The following is a 21,290-nucleotide window of genomic DNA, read 5'->3' as shown; positions in this document are numbered from 1 at the left end:
TTCACACATGGCTCTGCCTTTGATCGTGTACACCTTCTGGGTTACAGGACTGGAGTAGGTGGTAGTTGGAGGGTGCATGGGACAGGATTTACACCGAGGGCAGTTACGAGGGTAGGAGCCAGAGGGTAGGGAAGGTGGTTTAGGGATTTCATAGGGATGAACCAAGAGGTTACGAAGGTTAGGTGGATGGGGGGAATACGCTCTTGGTGGAGTGGGGAGGATTTCATGAAGGATGGATCTCATTTCAGGGCAGGATTTGAGAAAGCCGTATCCCTGCTGGAGAGCCACATTCAGAGTCTGATCCAGTCCCAGAAAGCATCCTGTCACAAGTGGGGCACTTTTGGAGCTCTTCTGTCGAGTGTATACCTGTCCCTGTTTCCCCCCAAGTCTTTTCCGCTCCCGGGATTGGAATGACCCCTTACCCTCTCCCTTAAAACCCACATCCTTTCATCTTTCCTGATGAAGCAACCGTAGGTTGCAAAGGCTTGAATTTTGTGTGTGTATTTGTTAGTGTCTCTATCAACATACCAACACTTTCGTTTAGTAAGTTACATCATCTTTATTTTTAGATATATTTTTCCCACATGGAATGTTTCCCTCTATTATATATATATCAACACACACCCACACACACACACACTCTCTCTCTCTCTCTCTCTCTCTCTCTCTCTCTCTCTCTCTCTCTCTCTCTCTCACACACACACACACACACACACACCTTACTTATACTCTACTTGTCCTACTATCCTACAATTTGTCAGAATATTTGTTAGAATGACCTCAAACCCAAATATATTTCTGTACACTTAGGTATACGATGTAGCATAATGAACCACAGTGTGTACCATCATAACAACCATGAATACTCTTTAGTTCTTACATACATAAATATATCCCTGTACATACCTGTATGTGATGTGGAATCTTCACCTCACATAACCATGTGCGCATACCCATCGTTATGTGCACAATTTTCCCCCTCCAACACATGACGGTTCTCACATTGTCTTTTCTGTTTGTGTCTTTGTGTTTCATTGTGTGTATGCAATTGGTAGTCGTGTAGCATGATTCTTCAGCTTGCTTATGTAAAATAAGTTGAAGGGTATAGAATACCATGGAAATCGAGAAGGACTTCAGCGATAGAAGTGTATGCATGTGGAAAGAGGGTAAGATAGACTGGTACTCAGATGAGAAGTAAGAAAGGAAAAGATAAAAATGGTTGCTAAGATCGAAGAAGTGAAAAAAGATAACCCGGAAGACAGGAAATCCTTCCCATCCCCCCTTCCCCAGGATCCCTACACCACCGGTACTTGAGGGAGAAGCCAGAGGAGGTATGATGTTAAACGTCTCCTGCAGAATGGACAGTCTCACCTTCACCTTTGAAGTCCCCAAGGAAAGATCTTAGCAACTCCTATGCAACGGCAAATGGCGAAGAATCAGTCAGACTTGTCTGCGAGGGTTGCCTGAAAGGTGGCGGTGGCGTGTGTGTGTGTGTGTACACTACAAACCCCTTTCAAAATTTATATAAACCCTCCCCATTCACATCATATCTCACAAAAGGTGTAAAATATTCAGTAGTAAGTAGAAAACTGTGTATCATATCATCATAAATATATAATTATTCGTATTAAATCGTATCCTCCCAATAGTTTAGGCTCGAATCAGACCTAACTATACGTTGGTTGACTAGGCAAAAATATGACCTAAATGTCCGTGGAGATTGCGTCGGCTGCTGTCGACACTACAATCGAGACCCCAGGACAAGTCACGAAGACCAGCAATGGTGCCCCTGGAATAACCAAGGAGGACGTCAAAAAATGTTCCAGTGGGTATAATTTTTTATCCATTACCATCAATGAATACCTCTGCACACATGTTCGCATGGAAAACTGGTGAAGAGATTACATTCAAAGACTACTTTCAACAAAAATAAAACCTATGATAGGATTCAAGATCCTTGATGACTAGAGCAGAGCATGCTGTCAACTCACTTTTACATCGAGACTAGAGCGGAGCATGTGTTTGACTTACGTATTACGAGACATCATCAAATGCTTGTCTTGACTTGCTATAACAGCAAATCCAACAAGGTGATTATGTAACTGGGGATCCTAGCACCCGTAAAACAAGTAAGACTGTGTATAATGACAAGATCACTTACTGCTACCTCCAGAAGAAGCAGTATGACCTCGATATTAGTGATTTGCTGCAACTCTTCCTTGTCTGCCACATCGAGACGAGTATGCTGAAGTACTAAACTATATGACAGTATAAGAGGGTGAGAACAGAATAGTATAAGACTTGAAGAGAATTCGGTGTGGGAAAATGAATATTGCAGTAACACCGAACCCAACTCGGGATTCGACGGTTGTCACTCTGCCCGTTAACATGTAATGTTAATGTCCCTGGGGAAAATACCACTTTATATACTTAACATTATATTCCCTTTTTCTCCTCCTGCTGTAGGATTCACCAAAAATTAGGTTTTTGGGTTGATTACCAATTACACCAAACAAGGCCCCACATACTTTTGAAAAAAATTGTGTATTTCTTTCTTCAGGGCAGAGCTCTGAAGATACTGTTTTATTAGGACTAGGTCATCGATCTTATACTGAGGTTCTATAGCCTTCTCATTATGTTTGCTTACTTGTTGTTGTGCTCTCTTAATTAAGTCCTTACTGAGCGAGGTGGTGCCGTGGCTAGACACTGGACTCGCATTCGGGAGGACGTCGTTTCAATCCCGTGTCCGGCCATTCTGATTTAGGTTTTCCGTGATTTCCCTAAATCGATCCAGGCAAATGCCGGGATGGTTCCTTTCAAAGGGCACGACCGACTTCTTTCCCCATCCTTCCCTAATCCGATGACCTCACTGTCTGGTGTCTTTCCCCAAAACAATCCAATACAATTAAGTTCTTAGCAGCGATTGTTTGATTCAGTTGGTATTTGGTCATAGGTTGTTCTGACCAAGTAAAACACCTTACAAATGGTTCACCTACAAAGGGTTTATCTACTATTTCCAAAGGTGTTAGTCCAATTGATAAATGTGGTAACTCATTTAAAATAAGCTCAAAAACTTTAATTTTTGTTGCCGATGACGTATGGCTTTCATGGCAGTAAGTGCGGCAGAGTTTCCCAATTTCCCTCATAATTCTTTCACACGGGTTAGAATATGGGTTATAGTTGGATATTAATATTTGACAAATCCCTTCCCCTGTTAAAAACTCTCTAAAGTTGTTACTAGCAAATTGAGGTACATTGTCAGAAAGAAATCGTTTTGGTTTGCCTACTTCAAGGCAGTATTCTTGTAGACACCATCACTATCGGTATGTTTGCTTTCTTAATGAGGTAGAACTTCACATACTTCAAGCAACATTCTATGAGGACAAAAATGTAAGCTAATCCTTTCTCTACCTTATTCTGGATAAGTTTAAACTCTTTCCACAAATCGTCTATGCCTTTCTTAGTATCATCGAGTTCTGAAGCTAAATGTGATGGAACATTGTCCGGGTTTATCCTATCAGCAACTTTTCGGTCGATCAACTCCTCTACCTGTTCCTCCAGACCGCTTATATTTATGGTGTATGAGGTTGCTAGCTTTTCCTTAAAATTTCTCTCCACATAATCTACTTCAGTGTTGACTCCTGCAATTTGCGATTGGACCATAGGGATAAGTTTATCCTGTCTTTCACTGCATCGAATGTAACATTACATATATTTTGAAATGTTCCTAATTTTTCATTAAATGCAGACTCTATATTGTTGCACTTGTCTTCAGTATCAAATTCTAATCTCTGGGTCAACTGCTGAAATTCATCATCCTGCTTTTGGTTAAAGTCCGTAAACATTTGATTTATTTGTACAGTTAAAGAATTACTTAATTCATTCTTTAAATCTACTTGTAAATTTTCCACTTATCATTTAACACCTCAAATTTAGAATTTAAAGCTTCACACTGTGCTTCTAATTTTTCCCTTAAAGTTGTACTTCTCATTTCTCAAGGAGCCAATTTGGGCAGTTGCAGCTACACTTTGTCCCTTTATTTTTTCCCTTAACGAAGATTTCTGAGCATTTAGTTCTTGTCTTAAAGAAGCTGAATCTGCATCTAATTTTTCACTTAAAGAGGAAATTTGAGCAGTTATTAAATTTGCTAACTTAGTCTAATCTGAGATCTCTCTATTAATTCTTATGCCCATGCCAGGTTCGGAAGTTTCTATACGTTGCTGTCCTGCTCCATATTTTTATTCTTTTTTGACCTTGTGATCATTAAAAAAAATTCCCTCTGTGAATATTGACCACACATTCAAATAGTTATTGTCTTTAGCACACCTGGCATTGAGTTCTAAGCTGCGTCAGTGAGGTGTAGTATCGGCACCAGTGAATAGCACGGGGCCGGCAGCGTCTAACATTGGGCGCGAAGTCAGCAACTCAATTGGCAACTGGCAATGGTGGCAGGTTACTGCATCGGCGGCGCTGCGTTACTGCGTCGGCTAGTTACTGTTTCGGCGACAGCTAGTTACAGCGTTTATGAGGATTGCTTCCTTCCCACACCCAAATCATCTTAATCGAATCCTACAAACCAATTTCTCTGCCTTGTTATTAAGGATTCCTATGGCAACTCTCAAAGTCTTCTTGTCTTAGTTTACTCCAAAAAATTCCTCCTTTTCGAGTCCTGATCACTTTGGGCGCCACATTCTGGCAGTTTCCGGCTACTAGAGGGAGCAATGTGGTGCTGGTGTGCCCGACTCACACTCCCATTTTATTATTGAGCGTACATGGAGTTGTTTCGCTGATCTTTTCAGGATAGCTGACTGCAACTGTCTGCCCAACTTATTCTCCGAAGATAATATGCGGTTTTGGAGGAATTTTTTATACTCTTAAAATAACTCTGCACACTCAGGATACTTTTAAACCAGTTTCACTATATTTTCACTTCTTCAAACAAGACACCATATAAATGATTAATTTTTTGTAAGCCCAACAATTACAGGTCCAACAGATACTATTACATACTTTATAACAAATACAATCTAGAAAGCTCTAGCAAGTCCACCATCCGGACCTCACGAAAGTAAGTGTCTGATGTCGCACTGATACATAGTTCGTCGTGTTTGTTCCTTGTGCTGGGTGTGTAACTTCTGTGGCGAGTGCTGTGACTATCTGCCCGTACCGCTTAACTGTCCGATACACGTCAGTCCTGCACACACATAATCGTGGTGCAGTACACACAGTTCCATTTTCACACACTCATCTTTAAAATAATGCATGTTCGAGACTGTAGAAATAAGTGTGTCTCTAGAATTTACACCGAAATTCTTGAGGCATTTCAAAGCTTTCTCTGGAACACGGTGGACCACTGCATCTGGCTCAGAGACTTTGTCAGCCACAAATAATGGCTGAAACCTATTCGTCAAACAAACCGGGGAGGCCCTATGATCGGCCCCTCGGAAAATGTTTCACTGCCTGCCAGACTTTGGAATAATCTCCTACTTGACCATGGGTGAGGGACAACCTCAGTGCAGGCAGTACTGGGGCAGCCACAGCAGTGGACCAATTGGGGGACACTTGGGATCTCTCGCATTCCTACATCCGAACCCCCACACAGTGATACCCCCTGGCAGTAGCCTCAAACTGTGTGACGGAAGTCAACACTGCCTGGAGCTGTGAGTGAAGGGTCACCAAATCAGCTTGCATCTGTACACACCAATCACAGTGCGTATTCATTACTGAAGTCGCTCCTGTTTGAAACTCGAAAAAATGAATGGTGTACTCGCTTTATTAGCAGCAGGAACTCTAGCAGCTCTGTCACTAATAGTCTAACTGACACTGAGCTGCTTTAAGCAAAACAAACAAAAGCCTGTACAATACAAGGTTCGATAGCAAAGGCGGTACTGTATGCTACACTGTTTTTAAAATAAAAGGTCGTTCCTAGTAACTACACAGGTAACTGAAAACAAGTCGCCCCTGTTTGAAGCTCATAAAAATGTATAATAAACAAATGTGTACTCACTTTATTAGCAGCAGGAACACGCAGTGTTCTCTCACGGACAGTCTAACCTACCTGAGTTGTCATGTCAAATTCTGTCCAATTGGCGCGTTAGATCGTCAGAATCATGAAATGGTTAGAGGGCCCCTACACACAATGCTCCAACTGTTCTCAAGGGGAAAGAGATCCAGCAACTATGCTGGCTAAGACAGGGTTTGACAAGCACGAAGACAAGCAGTAAAAACCCTTGCCGTGTGTGGGCAGGCATTACCTTGATGAAATGTAAGTCCAGGATGGCATGCCATGTAGCCCAACAAAACAGGGTGTAGAATACCATTGACTTCTGCTGTAAGGGTGCCACAGATGGCAACTGAAGGGGTCCTGCAGTGAAAAGAAATGACACCCCAGACCATCATTCATGTTTATCAGGCTGTATCGAGGGTGACAGTCAGGTACCCCATCGCTGACTGTGGCATCTCCAGACGTGTCTCATTGACTGTACTAGAAATGTCCTCAGTGACGAGTCCTGCTTCGAACCCGATGATCAGCAGAGATGTGTCTGAAGAGGTCCCAGAGAGCGGGCGGATACCGACCTGGCTGTTGCCTGCCATATGGCCCAACAACCAGGATGATGGACTGGAGTGCCATTTCTTTTCATAGAACGACCCCTTTGGTTGCCATCTGCAGTTGTTGCCCTTCATGGCAAGCCATCTTGTGCCAACATTTCAGCAAGCTAATGCCCACCTGCACATGGTAAAAGTTTCTACTGCTTGTCTTCATGCTTGCCAAACCTTACTCTGGCCAGCAAGGTCACCAGATCTCTCCCCAGCTGAGAAAGTTTGGAGCATTATGAGCGGCCCTTTCTACTATCTCGGGATTTTGACAATCTAACAAACCAATCAGGCAGAATTAGGCACAATATCCCTCAAGGGGATAGCCAATAAGGCTGTCAATCACTGCCAAGCTGAATAAATGTTTGCATAAGGACCAGATGTGGGCCAATGCATTTTGACTCTCTCAATTTGTGAAGCTCTTTCTCTTGAATTAATCAGCCAATTTTTCTGAAATTGTAATCATTTGTTTGTCTGTACATGTTCTTTTTTTGTGTTAGAGTGTGTAATGTAACTGGATAGGCAGAAAAATCTACTCAACAGCTGAAGGAGGAACACACACACACACACACACACACACACACACAAAGTAAATAAGAACTGGAGAGGGACTGACAATGTTTAGGAAATAGGGACAGTTTGTAAAAGTCGCCCACGTCAGGAGAGAAAAATGTAATCATAAAACCAGGTACAGAAAACTAAATGGGAGAGAAGACAAGAATAGTTACTGAGAAGCAATGTGGCTAGGTGGATGAACCAAGCATGTGTTGTAACACGTTCCCACTTGGCCTTAATTTCTTCAGTCTCAGCCTTTCTTCTCGGTAACCTTTTCTTTCTTCACTCCCTTCCAGCTTGCTACAACTTTTATTTTCTGACCTGTATATTTTTCCCCACCATCCCATGTCTACAACATACAATACACTTCGATTTCTGCTCTTATTAACTCTTGAACAATGTTTTGACAGTCAGGTTTCATATCTTGTTCAGTGCTGCCCCCAACAACCAGTCTTTCCTTCCAATCCTGCCCAGTAAATCGCCCTTTATCTGGGGTTCTGGGACTTTTCCCAACTCTCCCAATCTTCTAAACATGTCCTTTTTCTTCGTGCCTCTTCCTCCCCTTTCAAACCTTCTGCCAGAAGGATCCAATGGCTCTTTCTTTATTTGTCCAGGAAAATGGTTAAGTTACACGTGATTTCAGATCAGAGAGAAAAAGTCCAGCACAATTTGCACAAAAGAACTAGTTAGTTAGAGAGTCATCAATGTGACAGTCTTGTGAAAGCCCAAAGTCTTTCTTGAATGACAATGACAGGGTTACACTGAGTATTTTGCTTGCAATGGTTACTTACCAGTTTCATATTATTGATGTATTTATCTGCACAGAATCTTCTCTATTGTTGATTTGTTAACAAATTTCCTGTGCACAAGTCCATTCAGAATTACTGCACTAAGTACTGTAGTGGGAGTGGGATAACATTGTTACAGTCATTACAAGGAAAAAAAAAAGGTCAGTCTGACTGTACAGCATACAGAGGTAAAAGACTGAAGTGTACATCATTTTATTAGCAGTTATAAAAACCATATATTTCCTTCTGTCAGATGAAATTACAATACAAAATATTAAAGATTTCATTCAGACAGTAGCTAACAGTAATCACAATTCTTTGAGCGACCAGTGGCGAACCGGAAGGTGTACTGCAGGTACTGTGTACATCCAGAATGTTGATTCCACTTGAGAATTGGCTTATTTTCATAATAATGTGTGTTACAGTATTAATCTGTGGTATTATACCATCTACATACCTCTCATAAATCATAAATGAATAATGGAATCAATATAAACACCAAATACACTGTATTTCAAGTGTAAGATGACAAGCTCTTAATTAGCAGCTGATTTACTTAATGAATGAAATAGCTACACTATAAAATTAATCAGTCCTCAAAGATTCTTGCAGTGCAATGAATATAGTATGCTTATTGTTTTCTGTGCTTAGACAACATTCTCTCCATCCTTGGAGGGACAAAACTGAATAACTGGTAATTATTCACATAAACTGTACCAAACACCAAACTGGATTTTTGACAAGATGTTTTTAGATTATTTTTGGAAGTCAAAAATATATTTCATCCCTACAAATCCTTTGGTTGACATTGCATTTGACAGTGCTTCCTTGTATCTTTCAAATCCAATCAATGTATGTTTTGGAGGATTCAATTTCCTTTCGATTATAAGATTGGTTAATTCTTCAAACATTCTAGATCTTTCAGGGCTGTTAGCATTTTCATTACTCCATCTTGTCATCCAATATCCACGGACAGTTATATCCTTAAATATAAGAGCTGATGTAGGCACAGTCACAGGTTCTCGGGACATCCCCCCGTATGTAACCATAACACCACCACTCTCCAAATGTCTCATCACTTCAAGTGCATTTTTGCCTCCAACACAATTTAGTGCTAACTTTGGTCTTACTAAAACACCTTTCTTGAAAAGATCTGTAGTCCTGAAAATATTCAATATTTTAGAGTCTTTCTTAGATCAGAACATGTCGTCAATATTATTTACCATATTATGCAGTAAAGGAAAATCCAAGGAGGAATATATGCACATGAGGATAGATCACTGTTCTCCAAATTCAACAGTTGAACATAGGATGGATACATAAAAAGAGCAATAATTGCTTCCTTAGTATTTAGAACAGGGTATCTTGGTCTAACATTCCTGATACAGAGAATGATAAAACCAAAATTTCTGTAACACATACAGGCTGATGAAGAAGCAACATAAATTAGCGCATAATGTTAATGAAATGAGCAGTAATCCCAAAACTGTACAATATTTCTAACTTTCAGAATTATCTTTCATTAATGCTTAGGCAGAGCAGAAACATACAGATACTGCAAAAGTTTTGGAGAGTTACATTGAATTCACCTAAGTCTTTTTATTTGTTTGCATTTAAGTTCAGAGGGAGTGAAGATATGAAGAAGTCTGCAGAATAAAGTGCTAACCCTCAATTTAGTAATGATTAGTCTGATCATGTTATCTGTTATGTTTCCAAATGCTCCACACTGGGACATAGTAGACACACATGTAGTATTAAAGAAGCACACTCTGCTATGTAATTTCTCCCACCTCTTTATATTTATGTTCTAGAATCTGAACTTTGCCACATATATAGCATACAATATCTCAAAACACACCTTGTAGGTTAGCACATTCTTCCACTAATCATTTTATATTTAAATTTATGTACATTACTCTGTGATCAGTTGAGGATTGCAACTGTATAACATAAGTTACAAAACTTAACTTTCTTTTTATTTCCAATAACAGTTTGGCGTAAAGCATTCCAATAACACACTGCCATATTCAAGTGCCCATTGTTATCATTACATTATTTTGTGTAGAAGACACTTCTGCATGGCAAGTGAAAAAAACTCTGCATTGCAAGTGAAATGAATGTGTACTAAATGCCAAAGTATTGCAGAAACACTTTGTGCTGTACTGTCATTGGCAACAAAATAGTGATTGAAGGAAAAAAAGTGTGAAATTTTGTATAAGTGAAGAATTTTCAGATTAATGAAATGCAGAAACAAACTGCCCAAATTTGATGTGACATGTGAACGACTTGTCGTCTAGACAAGCCCTCAACCAGCGCTGACAGCCTGCCAGTCACCTCCAAACCAGTACCTTTATTAGCAAGTAGTGTGTCTCCTGCTGTTGTATAGGAAATCAGATAACACTTGCACCAAACAAGGTAGCCCAGTGGTTAGCACACTAGACACGCATTTGAGAGGACAATGGTTCAAACCCTGACTGGGCATTCTGATTTAGGTTTTCTGTGATTTCCCAAAACGCTAGAGGCAAATGCCAGGATGATTCCTTTGAAAGGGTATGGCCAACTTCCTTCCCCATCCCTCCCTAATCCGATGGGACAGATGACCTTGCTGTTTGGTCCCTTCCCCCCCAAATCAATCAATCAATCAACAAGATTTGCAGAGTTAACAATTGCTTAATTGTTTTTTCTGAGTCTGAAACCATCATATTTATACACAGGGTGAAACACCTAACACTAGCACCACAAATATTGCAGAAATGTAAAGCCACAAATATTGCAGAAATGTAAAGTGCTGTTGATGTGCGGTTTTCACAGAATGTTGGTAGTTAGGGGCCCACATTGTTAGACAATCAACAGATTGATGCAATACTTAGAAGGCTAGTTTTTGTGCAAACACACACTCTTTCAAAATGAATAATAACTATTAATTTAGAATGTCAGTCGTGTTTGTTGCAAGACTCTCATTTATGAGATACTTGTACAATACCTTTGGCACCTGCTAAAGAACAACACAAGTGCATATGCTGGTTATGTGGATTCTGACTAGTAATGAGACAACTGACCATCACAAGTTGTGTTCAAAATGACCAGCAGCAGCAGCAGCAATACAGGCTTCCAGTCTGGTATGGAGTGACAATTGTAACTTGCTAGCATTCAAGCGGAGATGTCCGAGCAGGCTTCAGTAGTACGTAATTGCATGTCATCGGGTATAGTTGATGAGTCCTTGTTGACAGTGTCAGAACGGGCCAGCCAAGGTACAGGGTCCTCAGTGTCCAGTCCACCTACAAGGATTTTGAATAGTTCTCGGAATCACCACAAGATGTCAGCACTAGCGCAATGAGTTGTTCATGTGATATTCATTGGACTGTTGCCTGTAAACACATGCCACATCAGTGCTCTTGGATGAGAGCTGTGGTGGTGACATGGCTCTGTTGCTGTTCACGCGCAGTGATTTGCAGAAGAAAAAAAAAAAAAAAAAAAAAAAAAAAAAAAAAAAAAAAAAAAAAAAACTACATTTGAGCTGTGATTAAGTACTTCGTAAAGAAATGTATGAAAGCAAAGGACATTCTTGCCGATTTCCAGTATACACTGGGGGCCCTTTGCTCCTTCATATTCAACTGTTGCCAAGTGCACACATGAATTTAAATTTGGTCAGGAGAGCCTAGATGATGGCCTGCGCAGTGGTCGGCCAAGATGTGTCACTACTCGAGAAATCATTGCACAAGTGCATAAAATGGTCATGGAGGATCGCCAATTAAAAGTGCATGAAATTGCTCACACTTGCCAAAGGTCATCTGAAAGGGTACACACATTTTAACTGAAGAATTAGAAATGAAAACATTATCTGGAAGGTGGGTGCCGTGACTCATGATGCTGGATCAAAAATGCAAGAGAATGGACATATTGGAACAACGTTTGGCCCGTTTTAGGAGAAATAAACAAGACTTTCTCTCTGGTTTGTGACCACAGATGAAACTTGGGTGCACTACTACAGCCCAGAGACAAGACAACAGTCAAAGCAGTGGAAACATGCTGTTTGATGTCACTGAAGAAATATGGTGACCATGATGCCACTTATTACATCTACATTTATACTCCGCAAGCCACCCAAAGGTGTGTGGCGGAGGGCACTTTAGGTGCCACTGTCATTACCTCCCTTTTCTGTTCCAGTCGCATATGGTTCGCGGGAAGATCAACTGCCTGAAAGCCTCCGCACGCACTCGAATTTCTCTAATTTTACATTCGCGATCTCCTCAGGACGTATAAGTAGGGGGAAGCAATATATTCAATACCTCATCCAGAAATGTACCCTCTCGAAACCTGGTGAGCAAGCTACACCGCACTGCAGAGTGCCTCTCTTGCAGAGTCTGCCACTTGAGTTTGCTAAACATCTCCGTAACGCTATCACGGTTACCAAATAACACTGTGACGAAATGCGCCGCTCTGCTTTGGAATTTCTCTATCTCCTCCATCAACCCGATCTGGTACGGATCCCACACTGTTGATGGACTACATTTTCTAAGGACTCTCCCAATGAATCTCAACCTGGTACCTGCCTTACCAACAATTAATTTTACATGATCATTCCACTTCAAACTGTTCCGCACGCATACTCCCAGATAGTTTACAGAAGTAACTGCTACCAGTGTTTGTTCCGCTATCATATAATCATACAATAACAGATCCTTCTTTCTATGTATTCACAATACATTACATTTGTCTATGTCAAGGGTCAGTTGCCACTCCCTGCACCAAGTGCCTATCCGCTGCAGATCTTCCTGCATTGCGCTACAATTTTCTAATGCTGCAACTTCTCTGTATACTACAGCATCAACCGCAAAAAGCCACATGGAACTTCCGACACTATCTACTAGGTCATTTATATATATTGTGAAAAGCAATGGTCCCGTAACACTCCCCTGTGGCACACCAGAGGTTACTTTAACGTCTGTAGACGTCTCTCCATTGGTAACAACATGCTGTGTTCTGTTTGCAAAAACTCTTCAATCCAGCCACACAGCTGGCCTGATATTCTGTAGGCTCTTACTTTGTTTATGAGGCGACAGTGCGGAACTGTATCGAACGCCTTCCGGAAGTCAAGGAAAATAGCATCTACCTGGGAGCCTGTATCTAATATTTTCTGGGTCTCATGAACAAATAAAGCGAGTTCGGTCTCACACGATCGCTGTTTCCGGAATCCATGTTGATTCCTACAGAGTAGATTCAGGGTTTCCAAAAATGACATGATATGTGATTACACATGCAATCAACTGCAAACAACATGTGAAATACTTACACCAGTCATAAAATGAACTAGTGAGACAACTGCTGGAACTAGGGAATATTTGGCAGAGAGAAACTAAATATCTAACAATATGAGTAATGACACCATTAAAAAAATCAAACACACAAAATTCTCAACAATCAGCACAACCAAAAAACCCATTGGTATTGTGTATTTTGCTTGTCCTAGTCAGATCAAACATAGCCCACAATATCAACAACCCACAACTACTAGAACAAACTAAGAAACATACTACACTTACAAAGAATGTCTACTATACAAAGTCAGGTGACAAATAAATATAAGATGGCATATCATATTCATATTCTCACCACCACTCCCCCCTCCCCCCCCCCCCCCCTCTCTCTCTCTCTCTCTCTCTCTCTCTCTCTCTCTCTCTCTCTCTCTCTCTCTCTCTCTCTCTCTCTCACACACACACACACACACACACACACACACACACACACACACACACACACCCCAAACACTTCACACATTCCATAACTGCGTCACATAACAGGAGAAGTTTAATTGCTGCATTGATAACAGTGACTGCAGCAGCAAGTTTTGTTGCGACATCCTTACCAAATGAAAAAACAACTATCAAACCATTAACAACATGGCAAACTAATAATATCAAAACAGAAAACAAATCAATAACCCACAGCTAATAACATAAACCTATCTCACTGACAAGGCAACAAAAGCCAACCCCCAAACCACTAAGTAACACACAGCACTAAGTCCAACACCGCCCTAACATCTCTCTGACAATTAAAGACAAACACCCCACACTAGAATGTGCCAACATGTATTCCAACATACCCCCTACAAACATAATCCATTTCAAAGATACTGCGCACCACAATGATGTTACAAAAAAACCACAGGTATCTCATGGGTCAAAGCACATGGGTGGAATCAAAATTTTTGGTTAACCCCAATTCTGCTATTCCTTTACCAGTTCCTGTTCAAAGCTATTAAAGGGAGAGAGAGAGAGAGAGTGAGAAGTAAATATGAATATAAAAGAAAAGAAATTAACTGGAAAGGATAATAGAAATACTGTGTAATAAATAACTAAATAGAGTAAACTGGGAGTGAAGGAAATGGATTGGTGGGACACTATTTTACGATGGGTCTGCAATTATGGCAGAATAAAAGGACATGTTGGAGTATAAGTTCACATCTCCAGATTTCAGAGAAACTGCTGTTGGTTGAAAAGGTTCAGATGATATATGTGGTATACCACATATTCAGGTTTATGGAGTTTAGAGAAATTGTCGTCGTGTGAAACGGTTCAGATGACATGTGGTATAACATGTATGTAGGTTTACAAAGTTATTGTGTAACACACAATCCATGGCCATTACTGCCATCCAGAAGATGGATAGTCACATTAGGCAGGTTTTTCAGTAGTGGTTTCGGGGGTGTTAGTCTTGAGGCTGTGATGATTATCTGTGTTGTTAAAATTTTTTTGCCCTGCCTCCTCCCCCACTCCATCACTGCCGCCACCATCACTACACTAAAAGTTTTAAATTGTAATATGCACTGTTCAATAAAATTAAGTTAAAAATTAATAAAACAGCAGCATATCAAGCATTTTATAATGAGCAGATTTTGGGGAATTTTTATACGTAATTATGGAGAATCACATAGTTCAATTGAATGTTTTCATTACCAAATACCAAGTACTATGTTACAACCTGAATACAGTTGTGTGATACAATGGCAACATATGAGTGATTTTTACAATTTCACTTTCTGAATACATGTGAACAGCATAATGTTCGTATCAGGTTAGTATTATCAACTGAATGATAATTTGCACAGAACAAAATAAATATTTTCATACCTGAGTTCTTCCTCTGTCAGTACATATGTAGCTCCAAGCTCTGTCAGAAACTTCTTCAGTTCATCAATATCACTCCTGTTCCGAACAATATTGACAGATTTTATCCCCCAAGCTTTGCACAGCTGTATCACATTTTGCCCCGCTGCACTATTTGCACCATTCTGAATCACTGAATCTCCCTCAGATAACGGTACAAAGTCTTTCAGCATACGGTATGCTGTACAGGGGTTAACAGTAAGTGTGGCAGCTTCCACAATGCCAATCTTGTCAGAGATCTAAAAAAAATCATGCATACCATAAGGAAGGGGGACAGAGAAATGACTACTTTTTCCACATCCAACTGACATCCAGGATTCAAAAATTCCATAAATAATGTATAGAGACATTATTTGTGAACATAAACCACAATTTTTTCAGCTGATTGTTATTTATAAGATTTCCTAATATTTTATCCATGTAAGTGGTTTTAGTCAATAAAGATCCTAACTTTCCATGAGGGATAATGCAGTGAAATTGCTGGAAATCAAAGGAACAACAGATTTATTGTACGTGAACCTAGTGACAGACAGTAACGGTGTGTTTTATACTTACCTTTTTTCCAGAACCATATATTGCTAGAATACTACTTGTGACATAATGTATTATGAGAAAGTGTAAGCTGACCCCAACGCTTTGGTCACCAGTCTCTTCCTTCAGCTAAGCCCAGGGCTTCATCAGCCATCACCAAGTCTAGCAGTCACCAGGGCAAAGCACCGCTGCATAACCTCACTCCACGAGCCAGAGATTGGCACCCGACCACACTTGTGGGACGTGGACATCTACCATTCTTTTGTCAATGTACCTAAATTATGTAGCCTAGTAAAAAAAAAAAGAGATCAGCCCAGGTGTTTGCATTTTACTGACTGGTTTCTGTCCCCCCTGACTCTCATTCAAACCCTTGATGCCTTTGTAGGGACCAGCCACACCATACTACCACCACTCCAGTAGTGGTCAGACAAAACCAACCACAACTACATTTTGTGTAAAGGCTAAATGCTTTGCCTCCATTCCTAATTCAACTTACATGGAATTCACGTATTGGGGTAGTGGGAACTCCAGACTCCGGGCCTCAGCATACGAATGGTGGTTGGTTACGAATGACAGCTACTCCACATGTGCTGTATGGATGGATTCAGCCTCCAGCTGAAATGGACAATGCACGCCGACTGCCTGCTCAATGCCCTCGTGACTGAATTAGTGCATTAAATAGTATCTTAGCGACTTTCCCTGCAGCTGGAAAGAGCATCAAGCAGTGTCATTGACCCAGCACCCTGCACGTTATGTTGCTACAAGGCCATCATTATAAGTACAATGGTCAATGCTTCAGTGATACTGTCAACTGTGAAGCAACTCGCACAGTAGGAACTAAAAGTGTACTGCACCGGGTCTTAACATTAAGAATTTAGGTGGATGACCAGCATTTGTTCCATGTGTACAGTGTTGCTATTTGGTTTCTAAACCCTGTCCATTTTGGAAACAAAGCTATATGTGAAACCAAACAATGGAATGTCCAGATTAGAATATCAACAATATTATGTAAAGGATAGACGGTGAAACCAAACAATGGAATGTCCAGATTAGAATATCAACAATATTATGTAAAGGATAGACTTCACTGTGAAGATGACACCTTGAGTTGCAGACATGCACAACAAAATGACTGTTACACTTTGAGCTTTTGGCCCAAGCCTTCTTCAGAAAAGAAAATACAGACATATTCACACAAGCTGGTGTACCTCATGCACATATGACCACATCTTCACCCAATTCAACCGGAATACAACTAGCTTGTATTAAACAAAAGCAAGATTGTTACCTTTGTTCAATGTGAGAATTAAATTATGCATTATGGCCACAGTTGCTTGTGTGAAGGGGTGCATGTTTTCTATCGTGATGAAGGCTTTGGCCAAGATATGAATGTATAACAGTCTTTTTGTTGTGCCTGTCTGCAATCCAGTGTGGCATCTTTACAGTGAGTAGCAATTTATCGTTTGCATAATATAGTTGACATTTCAACTATACGGTGACTTGTTTTCTTTGTTCCTCCAGTTATTTGTTTTACATCTCGGACTTGATAAGTACAAACAAAATTATTTTTCTGTAATAAATCTAATGTTATGAAAAACATTAAAATTTCATGAGTGTAACAGATGGGAACAGTTAAAAGCTGCAAGTATGAAATAGGAGTGACCTGATTTTTGCAAGTGTGCATTAAATGCATTCTTTGGTAATCTTTTTTCTATTTATCATTTACCAACACAAGGGACATTTTTCAGTCACTGTGTGTTCCCATAATTTGGAGATTATTCTGTTTACCATCCGAGTCACACAAATTTCAGCCTTCAATGAACATCTTTTTCCATCTATGAAAATTTGAAACATTCATGATCCTTGCTGAGCACCTGTTACCATTAAGAATGTCCCCTCCTCCTTTCTGTTGTTTTTTTCCTATACCAGTTGATGTGATTGTCTTTTCACATACCAAGTAATCCAGGGCTTTATAATTTATTCACAAAGCAGCGGCATAACGTACACATAAAGGGTTATAATTAGGCAAGCTTTCAGAGCCAGTGGCTCCTCCTTCAGGCAGAAGGGTTCAATCTTTCAACCCTTCCGCCTGAAGAAGAGCCACAACCTCTGAAAGCTTGCCTAATTACAACCGTATTTTATGTGTGCTGCTGCTTGGTGAGTAGATTTTTGTCCATCCAATTAAATTATATTGTCAAAAATTGATTATTTTCGTTGTTATATTAGGGCTTTATAATTTCTCGTAAACAATCTAGACAAGCAGCAGTTCACATCTACCTTTAAGTATTTCATCATTGAGTCTTATCTGGTGCAGATTTCATACAACCCACCAGTTAAACAAAATGGGGGGGGGGGGGGTGAACTGCACCCCTCCAGCTCTGAGCAGTCTCAGTAGTCTTGGTACAAAATTGAGCACGGACTTCACTTTTATGACAGAAAACAACTTCAACATCGCAACATCATTAGTGGAAAGTGAAAATTGTTGGCTGTATCCCTCTTGCCGTTATATCTTATTATGGGATCAATTCCATTCTGCTAGTAGGCCTATAGTGGCTACAGTTTGATGCATAAAGACATGATAGTCGAAATCTAATACATAAAGTAGTCTGTGATGATAATGCAGTCACTGCTTAGGTAGAAAAGGAATTCATTCTAGAAACTTACCTTTTCATTATATAACAAACTGAGGGGCTGATAAAGAATGCATCTTTTCAGACAGATTATTTGTCAAGTCCGCTAACATCTTTACGAATAATTTCAATATACTGCAATGAAAATGCCAGCGTCTCTCTTTTCTGTTAGGAGGAGACCACTTTCCGCTAACAAAATAGACAACAATTCATTACCGGTACATAAAAACGCTGTAGTTTTAAATCACACTTACTTTCATTAATTCATCCGCGTTACAGACAGCGTGTGTTCGCCATGTACCCCAAGCATTTAATTTTGGTACAACTCTATCGCCGACTTTCAAGTCTGTGACTCCACTGCCTACATCTAAAATTTCTCCAACACCTTCATTTCCCGGTATAGAAGGCAATTTTGGTTTAACGGCGTAGACACCCTGAATAGTGTTGATATCTGCGGGGTTTACAGGTGACGCCAACATGCGTATCATAACCTGAAATGATTATGGGCGTAGTACGCGGTACACAGCACAAAAAAATGGCACGAAACATATTTCTGGGCAATTAGAAGTGAATATGATTCATGTTACTTCATGTTCAGCAGGTTTTCTTAGCTCTTCTTTTTCTTGTCGTACGACTTTTGGTGGGTCCCCGTATTCTGAGTACACAAGTTTAGAGGAAAGTACGCTCTGATGTCTGGCAAGCGTTAATATTGCATTATCGCGACTAGCCTGTGCAACGAAGCTTGTCATGTTCCGCGACAAAAATTTCAACACACCCATCTTCGACACCATTCTAACCTCAACGCAGCGTCAAGCCGTCAAACATAATTTGTATATCGAGCTTGTATAATATCGATATCTCTGTTACTCAATGGTCATGAAAGAAAGCCCCTGTGGCCAGGATCGAGAGTCGATTTAATGCTGAAATGTTCGAACAGGTGATATCGATGAAATATCGCGCAAATTTAGAATCAACAAAATTTTAGTTTACCGTTTGTTTATGATTTGATTCTTTACAGCGTGTTTTCATAATTTTATATCTTCTCTGTGAAGGATAATGGGTGAAAACTACATCTTCTTGAAAACCAATTACTGTAGCGAATGGACATGACATAAAAGTGGCGGAAAGTTTTGCAATTATAAACGGTAAATAATAGATGAAACACAGTCTTGTCATCAAACTGCTGTTTCACATCGCAAACATATTGATCTAATTTGTAAGCTATTTAGAGTACATTACATTAAATTGTAGGGAAGTCATGGAAACTACAGGCAGTTTCGCGAGTCGTGTGTGCAAGAAACGACTACTAGACGAGTTGGAGAGGTTGGAAAAGGAGCGTTCCTCTAGTCTCCGCCTGCTTCAGGCATCAAGAAATCTTTTCCAAAAGAGATATCACAAATTTACCTTGCCGTTATCTAGAAGAGGATCTGAGGTTCATCTTTCAATTACTTGTAGCTCCAAATGAGTATTTAAATCTTTTCAGTATATCAAGAAATAACAGTTTAACTCGAAAACTGTGATGCAAATGTAATGTAAGAAACAAAATACTTATTTACTTACGTGTGAATTTATTTTACTTGACTATGTCAGTACTATCATTATATTATTTACTTACTTTGATTTTAGAAATATGGAAATTCTGAAAATACTATCTAGATGTCTTTACAGAAATAATTTACATAGCAAATGTAGACATCGTCTGCAGGGGAAACAACGACCATTGTCATTAATATACAGATAAACGGTTTTAAGTTTTCAGTGAATTCCACAGATGATTCACAGTGGATGCCAGCATCGATCATTTGAAAAGGCTACAGTCGTTTTCCCCGCCTTGTCCTATATATGCATCTACATCCATACTCCGCAAACCACTGTGATGTGCATGGCAGAGGGTACGTCCCATTGTACCAATTTTTAGCACTTCCCCCATTCCATCCACCAATGGATCACGACAAGAATGATTGCTTAATCGCTGTAATTCGTGTAATCTTTTCTTTGTGGTCTCTGTAGGACGATACATTGGCGGGTGTAATATATTCATAGATTCATATCTTAATCTTGTTTTTTAGAAACTTTGTAAGCAGGTTTTCACATGATAGTTTGTTAGATTAGATTAGATTTACTTTCATTCCAATTGATCTGTAGTGAGGAGGTCCTCCAGGATGTAGAACTTGTCAGAAAAACAATAATACATGACAAATATTTACAACTTAAACAAATTACTTAATGTACCTTCCACTGGTTCCGAGTGGAATCATTGTCATTTTTTAATGAACACTATATGAAAGAATCATTTTACAAAGATTCATTAACTAAGTTGAAATTAATGCATTGAATTTAAAATTAAAAAAAATGTTTTTATTTATTTATAAGGTAATAAACATATAATAGAACTACTACGATACTTATTTAAATTAATGTGTGTTCCTGATCAATGCACATCTTTTTGTGCAAGAGTAAGTGACTTTAAATCCTTGTGCAGATTATTCTTATTTCTGGTATTGATTCCATGAATTGAGCTGATGGTCTGACAATGTGATGCATTTTAATGACAAATTTCATTAAGGAATAAACCTATTGGAAAGCAGTAGTTAATATCCCTAGTTCCCTAAACGGGCTTCCGCAGCATGTCCTTGAGTTCACACCACATATAACGCTTATTGCACCTTTTTGTGGCCAGAAAACTTTAGCTTGGTTTGATTTATTACCCCAAAAAATAATACTATATGAAATTATGGAATGAAAGTAAGCATAACATGCAGCATTTTCAGTTTAATATATCCCCTATGTCTGATACAATTCGTATTGCAAACAGAGACTTGTTAAGATGCTTCAGCAGTTCTGTGGTGTGCTCCTCCCAGGTGAATTTGTTATCAAGCTGTAATCCCAAGAATTTAACGCTGTCCATTTCTTCTATCTGCTTGTCATCGTATGCTAGGCATATACTCGTGGGACACCCATTTCAAGTTCTGAACTGCATGTAGTGTATTTTTTCAAAGTTTAGTGACCAAGAATTGGTCAGG

General features: G+C 39.7%; 1 protein-coding gene across 1 annotated transcript; it reads right to left on the bottom strand.

The window, feature by feature from the left end:
• Positions 1-8,126: 8,126 nt before the first annotated feature.
• On the bottom strand, positions 8,127-19,139 carry LOC126335269 (enoyl-[acyl-carrier-protein] reductase, mitochondrial). Its single transcript, XM_049998323.1, has 4 exons — positions 18,855-19,139; positions 18,522-18,758; positions 15,071-15,345; positions 8,127-9,098 (listed from the first exon to the last, which is right to left on the bottom strand). Exons 1-4 carry the CDS (start codon positions 19,056-19,058, stop codon positions 8,693-8,695), a joined length of 1,122 nt encoding a protein of 373 aa, XP_049854280.1. The 5' UTR covers positions 19,059-19,139; the 3' UTR covers positions 8,127-8,692.
• Between the last annotated feature and the right edge of the window lie 2,151 nt (positions 19,140-21,290).

This window comes from Schistocerca gregaria, chromosome 2, assembly GCF_023897955.1.
Source record: "Schistocerca gregaria isolate iqSchGreg1 chromosome 2, iqSchGreg1.2, whole genome shotgun sequence".
In the NCBI taxonomy this organism is placed as follows: Eukaryota; Metazoa; Arthropoda; class Insecta; order Orthoptera; family Acrididae; genus Schistocerca; species Schistocerca gregaria.
Note: the sequence above shows the minus strand (reverse complement) of the source record. Positions and strands in the feature narration are given on the sequence as shown.

Bases quoted from the DNA above. Each gene is read 5' to 3' on its own strand.
- LOC126335269 (XM_049998323.1), bottom strand. From the start codon at position 19,058: ATGGTGTCGAAGATGGGTGTGTTGAAATTTTTGTCGCGGAACATGACA. The intron at 15,346-18,521 runs GTAAGTGTGATT...GATTTTTTTTAG, and splicing joins ACGCGGATGAATTAATGAAA to ATCTCTGACAAGATTGGCAT. The intron at 9,099-15,070 runs GTATGAAAATAT...GAATATTTTCAG, and splicing joins CTGACAGAGGAAGAACTCAG to GACTACAGATCTTTTCAAGA.